General features: G+C 36.7%; 1 protein-coding gene and 1 non-coding gene across 13 annotated transcripts in view; both read right to left on the bottom strand.

The window, feature by feature from the left end:
• The window catches only part of DPP10 (dipeptidyl peptidase like 10), a 725,696-nt gene that overhangs the window by 84,519 nt on the left and 621,489 nt on the right, over positions 1-19,688 (bottom strand). For all 12 annotated transcript variants that reach the window (XM_072960847.1, XM_072960846.1, XM_006196097.4 and 9 more), the window contains one exon: positions 6,711-6,831. In XM_072960847.1, coding sequence (XP_072816948.1) covers positions 6,711-6,831 — 121 coding nt within the window. The remainder of the gene's footprint in view (positions 1-6,710; positions 6,832-19,688) is intronic.
• On the bottom strand, positions 8,910-8,983 carry TRNAD-AUC (transfer RNA aspartic acid (anticodon AUC)). The gene has a single exon. It is a non-coding gene; the product is annotated as a tRNA-Asp (tRNA).

Genomic DNA, 19,688 nt, shown 5'->3' on the forward strand with positions numbered 1-19,688 from the left:
TCCTACTTAATGTCCACCAGAGTACATCTATGGCGGAGGGGGCTCTGTGTCCCTCCTGCAGAGCCGGGAAGCACAGATCTGAGGGGTGAGGGGTGGCGGTGTAGAGCTCTCCTTCACCGTCACACCAATAATCCACTGGACACATTTTGCTTCTTGTCTTTATAATAATGGTGGGTTTAGAAGTCCTAATGCCTAAGGGAGGAGGATTGCCTCCAACAAGGAATACAGTCATAATTCTGTTCCTCTGAATTGGAAGCTGAAATTGCTCCCTGACCATTTTGGGCTCAGTATGACTGGAAAAAAGAAACCTGACTGAAAACATGGTCGCTGTGCTAGCTCCGATCATTAATCTCATCTGCCAGCAAGAAAGTGTGTCTTTACTATACAAAGGAAGACAAGGAAAATTATATTTGGAACTTAGCAGATTCACAAATACTCTTTTGTCTAATTCCATCTCATTCTCCAGTTCCACATTCCTACATTCCAATTTCCATTTCAATGGAAAACTGAAATGGTCACAACCTAATCAAGAAGAGGAAGCAAAGGAATAAGACTTGGCAGGAATAAAGTCTGTTTTGATGCACCAGGTAAATAACCTGTCCACTCAAAACGCTGGCAGAAAGTGAAGGGAAAAAGGGACCAACAGTTGAGGGAAAGGAACTATGATTCCCAATAAGGTCATATGATAAATTATTTCTTTTCTTAATAGGGGAAATCTCTGAAACCCTTTATGAAAGACACAAGTATTGGCTGTAGTTATAACTTTCAGACAGGTGTATAACTGGACAAGACCACTCCGCAATGAAACAGTAGCAGATGGGACTCTGCACGCTCCTCTTTTGGGGTCACACATTTTTCACTTGGATAATAAGAGTGTTCCCATGGTTTCTGAGGTTACATTAGGTATGGCCAATTTGAAACCAGGCAAAAATCAAATGAAGGAAAAGAAGTTAGTGCGTGGTATTTTGGGGTCTGACGGTGTTCCTCCACCAAAACTCACTGCTTCTATTACTGTGGAAATGACAGGATTCTCACCTTCTGGGCCCCAGTAACAGCGGCCTCTCCTTCCCTCTTCAGGTGTTAATGGCTGAACCATTACTAGCCCCTGATGGCCATATATTTCTTGTCTTGTATAAGTGGCCGCTTCATAGATAAAGCTGAATACTATTTTGAATGTGCCATTTTTTTTTTCAGTTGTGATCCTCATCCTGATTTGTCCAAGTAACTTAAAATTCAGTTGAGGAGACATGAGTCATCTATACAACACACTGAAGGAAAACATGCTAAGAGAAAACTGAATGTAAACTCTTCAGACTTACGAGACTTGATGGTGTCAGAGAGATCAGACTGTGTTCTCCAAAATCAACTCTCAGGGTTTCTAAGAAGCAGGCTCTACCCTGGTGCTGAAGTATGTGTACACAAGTACATCCCAAAAATAGGAATGGCACCGATCTGAAGGCATCATTCAGTGGAAACTACTCATCATCTACTCTTATTTATTTTAAAGTAATTTATGCCTAAAGTTGTTCTTCACAGAAAACAGTACATACAAAGAGTTATGTGACTTCCAGGTACAAAAGTAAAGCTACCTGAATAGAAAGAAGATAAATACAAGAATCTTTAATATGCATTTCCTTAGAAGTCTACTTGGACAAGGCACACATTCTTCAATTGTCAACTAATAAGGACTTTTACTACGGATTGAAATTTCCTGTGTTAGTTACATCGTATTATTTACAAACAGTTTATTTTTACAAGTTGTGTTCCATTCCATTTCAATGGAGGTTTCGCTCTTCATTGTCTTTATTACACTGATGTAGAAAACCTCACTGCAGAGCAGATGGAGTTTTCAACATACGTTGTTTTATATCACAGGCACTTAAAAATATAGCTTGAACACAAAGCACTTAGAAAAAACTAACTCATATACAAGCAGTGTGTTCAGGTTAACATGCAATTCTGAAAAGTAAGCTGATTTTATCCTTTGTAGTTTATTGACTTGGATGGGGTTTCCTGAGGATGCTGCTGTCAGCCCCTTGGGTCTGTGATTGATGTTTTCCTCCTGACTTTCCGTATCTCACTGTCAACTTTTCTTAAAGAATTGTCTATATTCATAACCTTCTCACTTCCCATTTACACCTCCATCCACTGCAGTCTTGCTTCTGGCATGCCTGACTAACTGATTTTGCTCCTGCCAAGTTCTGGTAGCAAATCCAACAGTAACTCCGGAATCCTTAGCTTGTCTGACCTCCTGAGACTCAGCATTGATTATCCTACCCTCCTCTGGCTTCCATAGCTGTATCTCTAATTTCTTTTTTTAATTTTATCTGTCACAGTCCAGGTTTACTGGGATTTAGTAAGTACTCAATCAATATTTGTTGAATCAATGAATGTGGCTTCCTGTGTCTATGAGAAGACACAAAATGAAATAAATACAGACATTTCGCACTGTTCTCACTAAATAACCAAAAAGTAACAATTCCAATTTGTTGATAAGGATACTGTTTATCCTGTAAGTGTTTTTTCTCTCACTTTATTCTTGTTATTCTTAAAGCTCAATGCAAAACCATTTCTTCTATGAAACCACCCTATATTCCTCCAGCCATCAGAATTAATTCTATTTCTATGTAGATTTACTTTGCTGACATGTGGTTCTATTTATATTTCTATACACCACACTCCAAATGGTTCCCCATATAACAGTTTTTTTCCAGTTTTTCACTCCTGGAGGTTGGAAATGCCCAGAACACAGAAAACCATGTTTCTCGCTGTATTGCTCTCAGATAATGCCTGACAGAGAGATGTGCTCAATAGCTGTTGGACTGAATTTCAAAGAATTCTTTACAAATCTGAGTTTCTAAAGTATATTTATAAATCATTTAGGCATATTAGTTCTATTTTTTTTTATGTTCAAATAATTAAAAGTGACAGTCGTTTTTGTTTTGTTTCTAGTTGATAGATGAACTATTTCACGGAAATTTTCAAAGTTGTAAACTTTGCAACTGTGAACTTTATTTTTTGTAAACAAAACATTGATCGAATATTTTGCTTAGTTGAGCTACAGTGTTAAATATATCAGCTTATATGAATAAGATGAGTATTTTGTGTAAATTATATTTAAAATATTTCATTTTGAGCATGATATTATTACTTTCCTTCTGAACTTCACTAACTCTTTGAAACACAATATATTTTATTTTCTTTTGCTTTCTTTAAAAATTTAATAGTATTAAACATAGAAATAAAGAGGCTTTACAATTATACTTTTAAAAGACTTTTAAAGACTCCACATTAGTGACTGAGTTTGGGTGCAACAGCAAAATCACAGATTGGCTTGGCCCCATAAAGATTAAGCCATGTACTTAAAATTTTGCCACAGAAACATTTTATTATCATTTATGTGACTCCTCTAATCTCTTTTTCCCTATGACAATTATAGAAGGTAAATTTTATTTTAAAAAAGTAAGTGGAAATGTTACGTTACTTCTTGAATCTCCCACATGTACTATTTCAGACTGTAATTGATTTCTGTTAAGTATTAAAAAGGAAATCTCCACACTAGGGCATCACACACATACTGTTGAAGATCTTACGCATTCCTAGCAGATACCACTGCATTTTCATGAGTATATTGAAGGGAAAAGAGAAGGTCTGGATTCTGGGAGCTATTGGCACATTGGACAAGCAAAGTGATTCCTTAAGGTCCACATGGGACTCCTGAAGCCTAGCTTGGGTGTGGCAGGAAGAATGTAGAGGGAAAATCAGTGACACCTGAACTGCCTAAATCCTTCTGCCAAACCTTAACATTGGTTACATTAGTAGGGCCCCTTCTCTTGGAAAGGAAGCAAGAATTGAGGTAAGTCCATGGACAGCAGGGTTCAGAGTCTGTGGATGACGAAAAGGTCCTGGGAAGTCTAACACCTTAGGTCCATAATGCATGTCACCCCTTAGGGAATAATGAAAGGCACTGCACTGTAACAAGCAGAGTAGCCCAGGACTAAGACTGACTTTGAAGACATCCACTCTGAGTCTTGGTTTCTTCAGCAAGTGTTAGATACGCTAGTGTTGTAAGGATTAACTCACATAGCATATCTGGAATTTCCTAGTATATGTAGGACATATGAGTCCAAAGGATTGAGTTTAAATTGAATGGCAAAAACTATAATTTTTCCATTTCCTCCTTTTGGCAAGTGTCACACCTACAATGTCATCACAAAATTTTTGTTACCAGTTGATCCTGCCTATCCTCCAACACACTGTTCACTTTCAAGCCCAAATACATGTTTTTATTCTCTAATTAAGAAGGTAACCTTATTTCCCAGATAATGGTCTTTAATTTCCCTCTTTACAATTTCCTTAAAAATGTAATTCCATAAACTGTATGAAGCTTTCCACAAAGGACAGAGGACCAAATCATCTTGATCAGTAGTCAAGTCAGTACATTCTACATTGAGTTGACTCAAAATTTCTACAAGGGTAAGGATCAGTTTGTCACCCAATACCAGCATGCTGTGAAGCACCAATGTTTCCACTAAATTATTCTTCTCCTCCCTGAAGTCTACTGTTCCTTGTGAATACCTGCTCACTGTGTCTGCCACCACTATTTTCTAGTGATCCAAACCAGAAGCCAAAGAATCATTCTTGACTGCTTCTATCCATCTTACCCATTTAAACACTAAGATCTACCTATATTACTACCTCATCAATTTTAGAATCTTTCCTCTTTCTCACTGCTTTAATCCTAGTCCTGTTGTTCATTATCTCTTGATAGAACATGGAAAAAGCCTTACAGGTGATATAGCTCTTTTTGCTATTCGATTCCAAATTTGCATTGTAGCCAAAATGATCTACTAATGTGGAAGATCTAATCTTGACACTTCTTGAAAGGCTGTTTTAATTTTCCAATTTAACAGCAGAAAATAATTGAATCTCCAGATTATTTGGGGGTTACTACCCCTTGATTCTTGCTATCTTGTTTTCCTCAAATTTTACGCCTTTATAGTACCAAGCAGATTTTAGTTCCCTAGGCACCCACTCTAATATTTAACCCTTCTACGCTTTTGCAAGCTTTTAAGTCTTGCTTGGACTGGTTTCCTCTTATGTGTTACACTTCTTAATCTTTGAGGCTGAGCTCAGAAGTTTTCTCCTTTAGGAAAATGTTTGCAAATCCCTAAAATGGGCTACGTCTCACTCCTTTGTTTTTTAATAGAATCCTGTATTTACTGTGATTTAATTACTTACCACACTACATTGACATACATTGTTTCTTCTTCTGTCAGGGTCTCACACAATAGCAAAGAATATTTTGAAGATAAACAGTATATGTTTCTTAGCTTCTCTAGGTAAGTGGTGGTTAGTTACTACTACCTGAATTCTCAGAAGTACCCAGATTTCAAATCTGTTCCTTACCTGTTTCTTCAATTCATTGGGCCACCTCAGGCCCCTCAATACTTTGTCTTTTTGAAATAAGAAAGCCCGAGTCAGCTTTTGACACTCTCAAACAAAGAACCCTACTTATATATTTGTGTATTTCATTTTTAAAAACTTCATAGTATAATTATTGCTGATATTTCCATAGTATATTCTCCTACTCTTCAGAATAAACTGTGGCTTCTAAAATCTTTCATTATTTGATGCTAGCATATACACAAAATGTATTATAGGTATAAATATACAAGTACACATATACATGTAAGTCTTGAGGGCTACAGTGTCTCAATAAAATAGCTCCACCCAGCAACATTTTTCTTTAATGTAAAGAAATGTGAAGTCCTGAGAGCTGAACTTTGTTTTGTTTCCTGATTTATCTCAGCACTTAGACAAGCACTTGGAACACAGTAGGTCTTCAATAATACCTGTTGAATTAAGGCATGAATGAATGAATAAACTATGTGACTTACTTTTCTTACATAATTAAAAATTGCAGTTCTGAGGTAGAAGGATTGTATTTGCCAGTAGTACTCAAGAATAAAGTTTATTTTCTGGAAGATCCTTAGCTTTGTAATTTTTAATCAAATAGCCTAACTTACTTTAAATTTTGACATATTTTGCCAGGATCAGTTCTGGCCTGAAACCTAGGTATTAAACTCACACTGTGAGTCCTCCCCAGGAAATGGGTACCTATAACTTGCTGATAATTGGCACATGATAAAACTGGATAGAGGTTTTCATCACCTGATTCCTTCTTATATTCTCAGCTATTATGAAATTTTGATTCAATAGTTACTGCAAATAACTCTTTATAGGTAGGTTTGATTTTGCCACTGATGCAATGGCTTTTAAAATGGTACAGAATGTTCTTAATGGGAATGACTAAAATCAAGTGGCTTTCATGTACTTTTTGAGCAGTTAAGGTTTTTGTTTCTTCTTTTCCTGAGAGTCAGAAAAATTCAGCATTAAATTCCAGAGTGATGTAAGGTAATTATTCACTTTCATTAGTTAAGCATCACCAAAAATAAAATCCATTTAGCCTGAATAAAATGTGTGTGTGTGTGTGTGAGAAACTTGGAATCATATAAGAAGACATAAATCACAACCAGTCAAAATCTGAGCAGATGCAAAGATATGAAAGCATGAAAGCAATTTCGAGAGGAAATGAGGAGAAGAAATAGTGCTATAAGTATTGTTCCAGAATGAACAGATTTTTCTTACAGATTTTGTATAAAAATATGCCATTTGTATTCTTTCGAAACTAAATCTATTCAACTCACCTTCATATAACCAGTCAGCAATTCCATTAAAAATAATTCCTTCTTTCCCAGAAGATGTCAGTCGCAATGAACTGCTCTTTATATCAGGCCGATAGTAGATGTTATTTTCAAAGATATAAATCTGGACCAGGAAACATGTAAAAGAAACAAACCAAAATCCAAAAAATATTAGGGAGTCATTTTTTAAACCTCATACTACAGAATAATAGCTAAAGAGCTAAGTGTTTTATTATTTGCCTGCTTTCAATTTGCTTTTATTTTGTGCAACATTTGTATTGCTTTCAGTTATTAGTGGTTGTTTCTTTCTCTGTCATGTCAATATCAAGTTATCATTTAGAAATTACATGTACTCGGTATTGATGCTTTTAAATCCATATTTTCAACAGCAATGTTTCATCCACTTAATCATCTTTTTCTCATGTTGTAAAATTGGCTTGGGTTTGAGATAACATTTTGCAGACATAAGGGACTGACAACTGGACCAGATGCCATTTTAGCAACAGCAAACTGCTTCAATTTGGGGTCCTTACTGTTATAAAAAATGCATTTGATGATCAATGAATAAACCTTTAGAAAATAACTCTGATTCTATTCAGTTCAACTCACAGATCTGCTAATGAAAGGCAAGGATGACAAAATTCCTTCAAATTGGTAAGTGGAACACACCTCCCTATGCTGCAATCTTCCCTGGTAATTCTTTCCTAAATAACATAGCAGTAATAATAACTGTGTGCCTGAGGATTCAAGAAAGAGTTTTAATTTGAACACACTACAAAGTCTTCCAAAATAATATGAACACCATCAGCAATGACAATAACAACCACCACCCCAACACAGGAACATCACCAGAAACTAAACAGTGCCGTCCACACAAACGGCTTTGCTTTAACAGAGATAATTCAGGATAAAGTTATTTATAATCCACTTTAAAATATTTTTAATGCCAAGCATTTCAAACTGCTGGTCTAGTGATAATATAACTGACTCGGAACCATGTTTCATCCACGAGTTGAGGGCAGTAGAATATAGTTTAGTGAAAGCCAAATTGCTACTTAGATAGAACATTCTACCAAGAAGGAGAGAGACAGCCTAGTGTCCGTGTGTCCTGGCATCCCATAGGATCACGACACAACAGCTAACAGAGCGAACACAAGAACTTCTGAAATGACTGATTAATTATGAGGTTCTGGATTTTAAGCCTTGGTATGCACAGTGATGAAAGCAATCCTAAAATCCAGAAGATTTTATTGACACTCTGTTTGGATTCTGGTGATCTGGCAAGCATTTAACAGCGAGCATATCTAGTTAATCATTCCACCACTACCTGCTGTTTATATGACAGGTGAGATGCCAATGTAAGAATAAGGATTGTTGGGGGGAGGTGGGCAGGGAGAAAGAAAGATGCAATAGATGCTTAAAACATGGGTTTTATAATCAGGCAGCCGAAATTTAAAATCCAAATGATTTTGATACTTTGCTTAACCTTTTTAAATCTCAGTTCTCTCTTTTATAAAATGTGGGTAAGTCTCACATCTACTTCAGAGATCTGATGTGAAGAATAAACTAAGATGATGAATGTAGAACATATGACACATGTGGCTATTACTAGGAGCAGGACTGACTTCATACAAGACAATTTGGTTCAAAATCTTACACCTTTTGGAGGTGCTACAGATTCAAAATCAAAATAAAACCTCTGTGGCTTCAGTGATGCATAAATTATCCCAAACTATTGACTATTAAGTTGGCTACATTATGGTGACTAAACATGCATCAGAAGTAGCAGTAAGATAGTGGCAGCAATGGTGGCATTATTATCATTATTAGGAGGAGAGGTAATTAACAAATGATATTTACTGCTTTCGCTTTATTTACAAAGTTTTCAAGTGATAAGGATACACGAAATAAGCTTATAATTGAAAGTATGTGGGTCACACTTAGGCAAAAGTTTGAGAACTGTATCTCAGTTACCTTAAAACTAGATGGAAGGTGGTTTTTTAATGACTTTCACAATCCCTTATAACTGAGAAATAATATTAACTTTATTCTAGCTATCTAAAGCTTAAGCTTTACATGTTTTTTTTGTAATTTTTTTTTTTTTAGCCAAGATTCAGAGGTTTTTTTTTGTTTTTGTTTTTGTTTTTTTTTTTTTTTTGCAGGGGGGGGAGGTAATTAGGTTTTACTTATTTGATTTTTCAGTGGCGGTACTGGGGATTGAACCCAGGACCTCAGGCATGATAGGCATGTGCTCTACCACTTGAGCTATACCCTCCCCCCCCAAGCTTTACATGTTTTATATGCTGCCTCCTTTTGCCCCTCATGAACAGTATATGAAATAGGCACATAGAATCATCTTTACTTGGAGGGAATCCTCTTCTTGTACAAGAATCTTCTATTAGGATTTGTAAGTAAATAGAAATTCAGATCATCCACACCCAGGCTACTTAAGCACATGTGACTATTACTAAAAGTAGGGGTGACTTAACCCAATGGAATATTGTTCCAAATCCTCAGCTTTTGAAGGGACAACTTCTAAGTCAAGACAATTAATAAAACCTCCACGACTTCAGCAGATGTATAAATTATCCAAAACCACTGACCAGTAATTACATTTATATTTGAAGAACAGATTGGATGATATTCAAAATCCATATGAAACTGACATCTGCTTCAATGTAAAAGAACAAGCAATATGGAATCAGAATTTTAATGCCAGTTGCTGAAAGCTGCAATACCAGGGAATGGCCACAAGATCTTTCTTCTGTGGATAAAAATTAGTGGCTGCCTTTATGAAAAATGTACATTTATAATCTTCTAAACCCTATTAAATTACCAAATTTCTTACTTGAATTATACTAGTTTCAAATAACAGTCACATACTCTCACCACTGCCTTAGCAATATAGGAGCTGCAAATATTTCCGGGGACTAGCTGGGCACGCTGATGAAATTAACAGGATCCAAATGACTATCGTCAAGGGCTGCAGCTAGAGGTAAATCACATTGAAAATATGACAAACACTAATGCCATTTATCCTAATGTCACTGATTAAACTGTCATAATATTTTGATGCCATCAATCAATTCCTTCAATGAGCTACCTAAACAGTATAATAAAGAGAAATGGATAGCTATATGACCATTTAATTTTTCAATTAATAGAGCAAGCCAACTACCCAGTTTTTCAAAATCAACGGTCTTAATACACTTACAAAATAATTCAAAACTGGTAAAGTCACCACAAACGGAACAGAAAGACAGTTGAAATACTATGTGTTGAATCATGACAAACTGAGAAATACATAATGAATAACCCATGAAATTATTCTAATCCAAGCATTATTGATATTACTCATTACCAAATGATCAAATACAATACGTGTCATCGCTGGGCAGGCGTCTTTACAGCCAATTCTCAATTTTCTGCCATCTCTTCCCACTGCCACAAGTTTCAGATGACAGGTGCCCCAGCAGCCTGGGCCGCTGAGTGAAGAGGCATGGAGCAAACTCCTTACCCACCCCGGGCCAGTTTGTGATGGACATATGGCAAGACGTGAACATTTGATGTTAAAAGTTATTAAGATTTGGGGTTTGAGAGCAATTGAAATGTAAATTAGCCCTCTGTGACTGACTGAACCAGAGACAATGCCTAATACAAACTTCTAAGAGCGGACTCTTACAAACTTTTAACCAGTTTAATGGAAAAAGAACATCAGAATAAGGCAGGAATATTATTTAATGTTAGAGCTACTTTAGCTGAAATGTTACTGCAAAGCTATTCCACCTTCACTGATTTGAGTGATTTTGTTTTGATAACTTTAAATTAGAAAACCGTGAAGCATTCAAAAATCCCTGCACTCCGTAACGGTGTAAGAGAATCTATAAAGTTACAGCCAAGTTGGGATAGTATTTGGGTTGCCTTCTACTGTGGCCTGCTTTCTGGAAAAAGTTGGAATTAAACTATCCCAGATAACACATATTACTGGAAGGGATGTGGTCAAAGAAGCCCCTTTCCTATGTTGACTGTAAAAATATAAAGTGTTATAGGCATACTGAAAAGCAATATGGCTACTGAAAACAAAACACATTCCATCTCATCAGCAATTCCAAACTTGGGACCTCATCTTGTAAGAAAAACAAAATAAAACAAAATAAAAAAAAACATCAATATGTAGAGAATGATGCAGAGTGATATTTATTTCTGCCGTGTGTATGACGGCCACAAAGAGGAGTCGAAGTGAAAACCCACCAAAGTGAACGCCTGGATGGATTATGATTCACCCACATCATGTAATAGCACTCAGGCTTTGAGAAATAAATTCATGCTGCGTGAGTTGGCTTGGAGATGTTTCACTGAGATATTGTCAAGCGACAAAAGGCACAAAACAAAACAATGATTTCAACATGAACCCGTTTTTGTGCACCCGATGATGACAATGCTAATACAAACTTAACGCTAGCAGAAATCTCACCAACAAATATACATTGGATATTGCCTCTTGGGACTCAGCCCCACATCTGCCCCTCTGTACTCTTCTATTATTGTGTGTCCTCAGGAACCTGAAATCTATAATTCTAAGATTCCCTTGCCAACTAGTTTTCTCAGCTTCTTTGCTAGATGGGTTTTATTTACTTTCTGCAAAAATGAGTTAGTTGCTAGTTAGGGATTGGAAGGCATTTGCCTCTGGCAGTGGCTTTTGCATGCCGGCTTCAGCAATAGTGACCCAGTGGCAGTTTATACACACAGACACACAAACACACACACACACACACACACACACATACACACAGACACATATACATACATTAGGAAATTATAGTAAAATGTATGGAAGGACCTATGCTTGTCTTTTAATATGGGTGTACGTTTTAGAAAGTAAATGTACAGTGAGAGAGAAGAGTGAAAACAGGTAGTTAAACAGAAAACACTGGGAAGATATACTAAAAAGACTTGATCACATCTATGAGTGTATGTAAATTATACAGGCTTGCATATGTATGAATTAAGAACCAAGATTAATTTCAGTGATAATAAAAAATGATGAGAATGATGTAGAAGTCAGTCGACATCGGGGTTACATGAACAGTAGGTGTTAATTTATTTATTTTTAAGTTTGAAACTACTCATAAAAGGTGTGCTTTTTTAGCTTAGAGCAGGGTCGTTCAGCTTTGGCACTACTGACATTTAAGATCGGCTATTTCTTTGTTGTAGAGGATTGCCCTGACATTGTAAGGTGATTACCAGCATCCCTCACCTCTATGGACAAGATGCCAGTAGCAGCCCCTTCCCTTTGTTGTGACAACCAAAAATGTCTCCAGGCATTATCCAAAGTCCCCTGGAGGGGAGGGGCAAAATCACCCCCCCGCTGAGAACTACTCATTTTGAGGTAATTTCATTTTTTGCATGTGTCTGCTCCATGAATGAAATCATTTAATTTCTCAAACCTTTAAAAGGCAATTTGTGATTTGCTGTAAGAAAGAACTCCACTAAGTGTGCCTGGGGTTATAAAGCTCTTTAATGTGCAGTCCCTGTCTTCAAGAAGACTGTGATACTGTGTGAGACACAGGTAAGTAAGCTTCTGAAATCCGATGGAAAACAGGTATTACAGGGCTCAGCCAGGAGTCAGCAGGAATCAGGGAGGGGAATTGGCTCATGGAGACTTTTAAGAATTACTGAGTGTAAATTGTGTCATAAAGGACAGGAGTGAGTCCACGGGATTAGGAAGATGGAGAGGAAGAAACAGCGGGCTGAGGGAACAGAACAGGCTAAAGCCAAAGCTGCGGCACAACTACGGAAACATTAGGAGAACAGTTCTGTGAGATTCTGGTACATCGTGTACACCTATGGTTGCTCTTAAGGTTACGATGGTGCCAAACCATAGAGCAGCCTGAATGCTGGGTGAAAGTTTGTACCCCACGTTTTCAGACATTGACAGCTTTAAGTTGTTTATGAGCAGGTGAGTGATTAGGAAATTATTTAGGGAAATAATTGGTGGCAGTAAAAGAATGGAAGGTGGAAATGGGAGACTGGAGGCAGAAGGATAATTCAAATATCCTTGGTAGGGACGGTAGTGGTCAAAGTGGAGTCGCTGTTCCCAGCGGATGACTTCCTGCTTATGTTGAAAGCACCTGCAAATTCTAATGCCAATGTTCAGTCGTGTCTCTCACGTGGAGCCTTTTAATTGTCACTCCCCAGAGTCAGTCATTGCAGTTTCATACCCTTCAAATCATATGCAGTTCTTATCTTTTGCCCTGCCCTAATAGAATCTGAATATTCAGATAAACACATCCTCGACTCCTTTTGGCTCCTGGTGGTCCATTAACCACACTCCAGCTTCATCATATGTCCTGGTCCAATACTGGCTTTAAAATTTGTGTGCAATCTTTGCCTTTTGCTTCACTAGGAAAAGATTTCAATTTTTAACCATGCAAGCTTATCAATTTCTTAAATAATTTATATTAAGGTAAACTAAATATATGTTATTAAAGTGAATTTAATGTAATATTACTTTGGAAATAAATGACAAAAATATTTTGCAGTGATTTAGAGTCATTATTAGAGACCGATATTATTATTTTTCAGTAAGTTAGAAAGTTCTGTCATACAGATAGTATTAAATCATATAATTATGTGCATAATACTTTTTTTAACAAGCCGTCTTAAACTCCATCATATACATAAGATGACACAAGATATTTAATTTTTTCAATAAATAAAACTGTTTGAAATATTTAAGCCATATTGCATTAATGAATATGGCTCCCTGAATTTGAAGTAAAATTCTCCCTTTTAAGCAACATGGTACATTTCACTCTATGAAACATTTTGAGGAATTATTCTTTGAAGACTTTAAGTATAAACTTATAAATAAAAAGTCCTTATTTTCATTTATAAAACTTAGATTATTTTGGTAAGATGAAAGAATATAAGCAGACAAAAAAATCAGAGTATTTTGGTTTTATATTGAGAATAGATAAAGCGGGGGAGGATATAGCTCAGTGGTAGAGTGCATGCTTAGCATGCACAAGGTGCTGGGTTCAATCCCTAGTACTGCCATATAAATACATACATACATAATTACCTCCTCCTACCAAAAAAAAATTATTAAATAGAATAGATAAAGTAAAAACGAGAGCCAATAATAAGTGTTACCAAGGATGTAAAGCAACTGCAACCTTCATGCACTTCTGGTGGGAGAATGAATTGGAATATAATCACTTTGTAAACCTCTGTAACAGTTTTTACCAAAACAGAACATATGTATAACTGTAAAACTCAGCAACTCCATCCAAGGGATATACCTAACAGAAATGTATATGGATATGTGTCCAATATATGGATATATATTGGAAACCAATATATCAAGAATGCGCATAGCAGTACTAATTGTAATAGTTCATAACGATGTGGCAAGTCATGACAGTGATGTTTCTTGGAGGGGAATAGTGCTAGTGAAACTGAGCAGGACACTGAGTGGGGCCCTCTGGGTATAAAAGCCCTTCTGTGTCCCTTGTTTCTTGTTTGTAGGAAAAGGCTTTAGTCTCCTAGGCCTTCCCTGAGTTACAAAGAACAGACTCAAGCAATTACTAATTAGGGAAGTGAGGGAATGCACAAACAGAGGAAAAGCAGTGAAGAAACAATAGTTCAGAGGTTATTAAAATAGAGTCCCAGTTTCTCCTCAAGGAAATACATAGTGATCTGACTCATATCTTCGAGTTTTTCTGTAGAAACTAAGACCCCCGCCCAGGTGGAGGAAGGCAACTACATGCTGCAGACCCCAGCTGACCGGAACAAGGAAGACTGATCGTTAAGATTCTGTTACCTCATCACCAACCAATCAGAAGAAAGTCCATGAGCTGCAACCCTCATCTCAAATATTGTCTTTAAAAATCCTTCCCTGAAAGCCATAGGGGAGTTCAGATATTTTGAGCATGAGCTGCCCATTCTTGCTTGACACCCTGCAAATAAATGCTACACATTCCTTCACCACAATCCAGCATCACTAGATTGGCTTTGCTATGTGGTGGGTAAGCAGACCTAAGGACTGGTTTGGTAACACTAATAAAGAGCAAAACAGGGGTCTTCTGGGATATAAATGATGCTCTGGTTCTCCTCTGGGTACTGAGAAAATGGGTGTGTTCACAAGAATCAGCTCTGCATATTTGCTGTGTGTAAGTTAAACTCAACGAAGAAGGAAAAAAATATTATGAAGGATTTTAATCAGTAATCATAGTTCACTGAAAATGCTAAAATAAAGATTATCAATATTTTGCTGAAAGCCACAGTGCATCATTCAACTTTATAAAAATTCTGTTTCTTTAATTTGCCTGTATGTAATAAATTCTGAGTGCCCATTTATATAATGCAAAGTAAGGCTATGAGCACAAGTTAAATAGTTTGATTATCTCTGACATTTTGGCTTTGAATAAATCTGTCTGTGGGTTATAGAGCACTGCTTTCATTTCTCTGCAGGACCATCTCTGGGAAAGAACAACTCACTCAAATCATTCATGTCACCTTTGCACCAGTACCTGACATTCTAGAGATAGAATCACTATCAGAGAACTTTCATCCCCTGACATTTGCAATTATTCATATTAGGAAGTCCTTTCAAAGAGTTCTTATTTCTTAAAACCTTTATGGAACATTATGCATTCTCAAAGAAATGAAATATGTCCCTTTGTCTTAAATTCATAATTATGTAAGTCACTCCTCGGTTCCAAAGCCCTTTTATCCATGATTTTTTAAGAGAAAAATGGATACCAGATAAAAGTTAGCAAAGAGATAATGGAAAACCAACTCCAATCAATGAAATCTAACAGCAGACTAGCTCTTGGCGACATCAGTCCCTAAAACTCATTGAGGGTAAGAGAAGACCTTATGAGAAACAGATCATTTTGATAATTAAAAAATAAATTAAAAATACATATGGGCCACAAGTAATAAACTGGGACCCACAGAAGACGGTTATCAACATTATTATATTATTAAAAACCCTTTATGTACTGATTTATATGTGCCAGAATGCTAGAGGGTGGTATTGTCTAGTCACTGTGTACCCATATTTTCCTCTATTCCTTTTTCTCCTTATTCACTGTTTCTTCAACACCCCATCTTCTTACCTTATTCCCCTTTTCCTAGTCCTTCATCACAAATGAAATATACATCTGGCACCGTTTATATGCTAGATGCTGTGCTAAGATTTGGGAATATAAGGGGCAGATCTTACGCTCTAACGTTACTTTCTAATATAAGCACACACAAATTAATGCAGATGTGCTGGTAAAGAAAAACAAAACCAATGTCTGAGGACATCAATTTAGGGGAAAATGTTACTGCTTAATATGTGTCATGGTAGCAGAACTTAAATGGGAAATAAAAACAACAGCAAAAATGCAGCAAATGGGATTTCCGTCAGAGGAACATGGGATCCAATCCTGGCAGTGCTCTTCGTGAGCCTGATGTAGCTGCCAGTTGCAGTATCCTGACCGTATTTTCCTGGGGCATCCTAAACAAATCCTACATTCAACAATGCCTGGCCCCTCATTGCTCCTGTTCATTTTCCAGTCCTGGAATTCCAACTTTCTTACTGTTTCTGAGAGCTTTCAGAAATCTTAATGAATTCGTTTTCACTTGAAACGAACCTGCGACCATGCCTCTTGCTTACTTCCAGGAATCGTAATTGCCAGGTGGCACGCAACAGCTTAAGCTTCAAACCCTCAAGGGTAAGAAAGTCCTTCACTGTCAATTATGTTGGCAGCAAGCTGAATTAACCCTTCTTTCTTTCCAGCTCTCATCTATCTCAGGATGAGCAAAAAGCATGGTGCATATGCACTTTAGTCTCTGATGTTAAAACAATTTGTGTTTATATTTGTACTGTAACTCTTTGTATTTCAAATGGAGACTCCAAAATAAAAAAAAAATAAAATAAAAAAAGAGAGAGAGAGAGATTCCACGACAGAGGGTAGAGGAAGAGTGGAATTCATTCTCATATGTTTATCAGTGTGTCTATGCCTAATGCTTTCCAGTTTATGGGCATGTTGATAAGAAAACAAATTGAAAAATGCAGAAGGTGGAACCAGCCTTGGCTATCTCCCATGCACATTTTACCCACAATTCTGGACTCTTTATTCCACTTCATGCAATTTCAAGGAATCCCTGGCCACAGATGAAAAATACAGGTCTTTTTTTTTCAATATAGATATACCCAACCAGTTTTTACTATATTCTCCCCAAATACTGGATATCAATAAAATAACCATAAAAAAATCCAACTTGGTAATGAAATGTCTATGTCAAGAGTTAACTTGTTTATTCTAGTTAATGTCTTTATGAACTTAAATTAACTGAGTTAGTGATCAACTGAGGAGGAGAGTCATTTAAATTAAAGCAGAATTTGGAATGCAAAACAAAAGGCACTTGAAATACTTTCTTGCTGCTTCCTTCTTCTGCATGTGAGGTTCTATAGAAATGACTACCCCTTGTGCTCCAGTGATCTGTCTGTTACAGTGGGGTATTACTAGACCCTATCTCCGACGTATGTAGAGCTACAACACAATACAGCTAACAACTTTTTACTTTGTGGATGAAAGAATGTTAGAGAATGTTTAAAAGAGTCATCTCTGATTCTTAGTATTTTGCATTTAGTGTTTGAAGTAGGTTATTCACTGCTTCTCTCCCTTCAGTTCTCCTTACTTGCATTCATTCAACAAAATGACAAAACAGACTCTGTCAGTGCTTCGACGGTGACATTGCCCAGTTAAAGTTTTCTATCACTCAGCATTCCATGAAGAATAAAAGCTAAATTCTTTACGCTATAATTCTAAGCAAACTGTACTCTGTAGGATTTATGTATTAACTTGCCTATAAGGCAATATCTGCCTTAGTAAATCTCATCCAATTGCCATCTCATAGTACAGTTCTTGTCTGTATCTGTTTTATTTGCTTCTTCCTTGGGGAGACACTGACACACAAAACAGAAAAATCTACCTTGTACAGAATAGTTACACAGACTTTCTCGTGAAACAACACCTTTAAAAAATGCTAATGTCAGACGATACTGTACATTTCGTATTATTTAAAGATGCATGTAATTATATGTATTTACCACTTGATGAAATATGTTTAAGTTTTTTAATGAAGAAAAGTTTAAAGATGAAAGAAGATGGTAAGCTAGGTGTAAGGGGGTATACATGGAGGCACGACGGTTCACTCATGTATTTACAATTTCACTCCACTCCTACTACGTACCATGCCTATGAGACAATGCCGACCAAGTCTTAGTCCCCATTGTTGATGAATTCACAGTTTAAAATGAGAAAGATAAGAAAAAAGCTAATTAATTAAAAATATGGTATTTCTAAGATACATTGATGCACAAAGTATTACTAGAATGTGAATGAAAGACACAAGACAGCTTGAATCTGATTGAAGAATAGGAGCGTCAGAAAAGGCTTCAGATGAGGCATGACATTTTGATTGAACTTACAAGTTTCCGAAGAATCTCCTAGGAAGAGAAAGGTAAAACAAAATTCAAGTTGAGGAATTGGCATGAGAAAAGGTAGACTTAGGGGATCAGACACTGAAAACAACTATACAGGTAGAAAACAGAAAGGAAAGGGGGAGAATGACAAGGCAAAGAGACGTGTGTTAGACAGTGAATGGGGCCAGACTATACATAGGAAAAGAATTACTGGAGAGCTGGAGAGAAGTGAAGGAAACATAGGGAGGTAAGAATAGGACGTTTCTTCACAATTATTCATTTACTAGTTTGGATGATCATCCTAAAAATCAGTTCTATTTAAAAACTGACTAGAATAATATTGGTCCACTTGTTAAGATACAAAGGTGGATAAAATGTCTTGAAAAATTTTTAATCATGATTGTAGAATCTTTCATTTCATTTTGAATCCATTTAAATAATTACCCTCTACTCTTGGAGAAGCAGGAAGTGAAATGAAATCTCAGTGGTCTCAATGATACTACAGTATTAACAACTAAAAATTGAACTGCCAAACACCTCTCCTGTATGGGTCTCCTGATTCTACAGGTATTAATACAGTAAACAAATGATATGCCCTGTCTTAAAATTGCAGACAACTTTTCACATTAACCTTTGGTAGGAGGTGGGAATGTTTCCGAGTTTGATGCATATAATACTCTAGTGTTAGAACAGACCAAACAGAGACTAATAGAAATAGGAAAGCAGACGTTCAGACAGATAGCAAGATGCTTTAATGGGAAAATCCAAATTAAATCTCCACTGATGGCTGAGTATCATAACTACTGAAGAAATATAAAGTGATTAGGAAGCAAATGAACAGTGTGATTTGAGGGGTCTACGGGATGTCACCAGTGCATATACATTTCTGGGTTTATAAGTGAAGGATGGAATAAGAAAAGATGAAAAGAGATGATGGCTTGATTTAAACTTCAAAACAGTGCCCTTGAATAAAACTTTTCTGTGAATTTAAAGGTAATAAGAAGGGAACGGATGATGAGAAAGAGGAAGAGGGCAAAAAGGAGGAGGAGAATGAGATTTGAGGGAATACTCCCAGAATTTATTTCCTCAAAATCATTTAGGCTGCACAGACTGCAAGTCTGCTGTCCAGGATCCTGCATCACACAGTTCAAGCAATAGGATGTCTTGCAATAGCCTTTGTTTTACCAGAGAAGACTGTCAAGCTTTGTATGCATCCCATCATTGCTGCAATTAGGTCTCCTTGCCCCAGGCTCAGTGATTATCTTCCTCACACCCAGTTTATCAGCAAAATCTCCCATGTCGTTTATTCTTCTTTGCAGCTGTCATCTTTAAATTTTAACTACTGCCGCGTCATCATCCCTATAATACTAGTCAATACTCCCTGGCCCTTTACCGACTCTACCTTCCATACCCTTTTACTCTACATTTGAAAACTGGCACTCCAAAACCAACCAGTTTCCCTCCACTTGGTTCCTTTTCTAAAGGTTCCTCCTCCC

Source organism: Vicugna pacos, chromosome 5 (assembly GCF_048564905.1).
Source record: "Vicugna pacos chromosome 5, VicPac4, whole genome shotgun sequence".
In the NCBI taxonomy this organism is placed as follows: Eukaryota; Metazoa; Chordata; class Mammalia; order Artiodactyla; family Camelidae; genus Vicugna; species Vicugna pacos.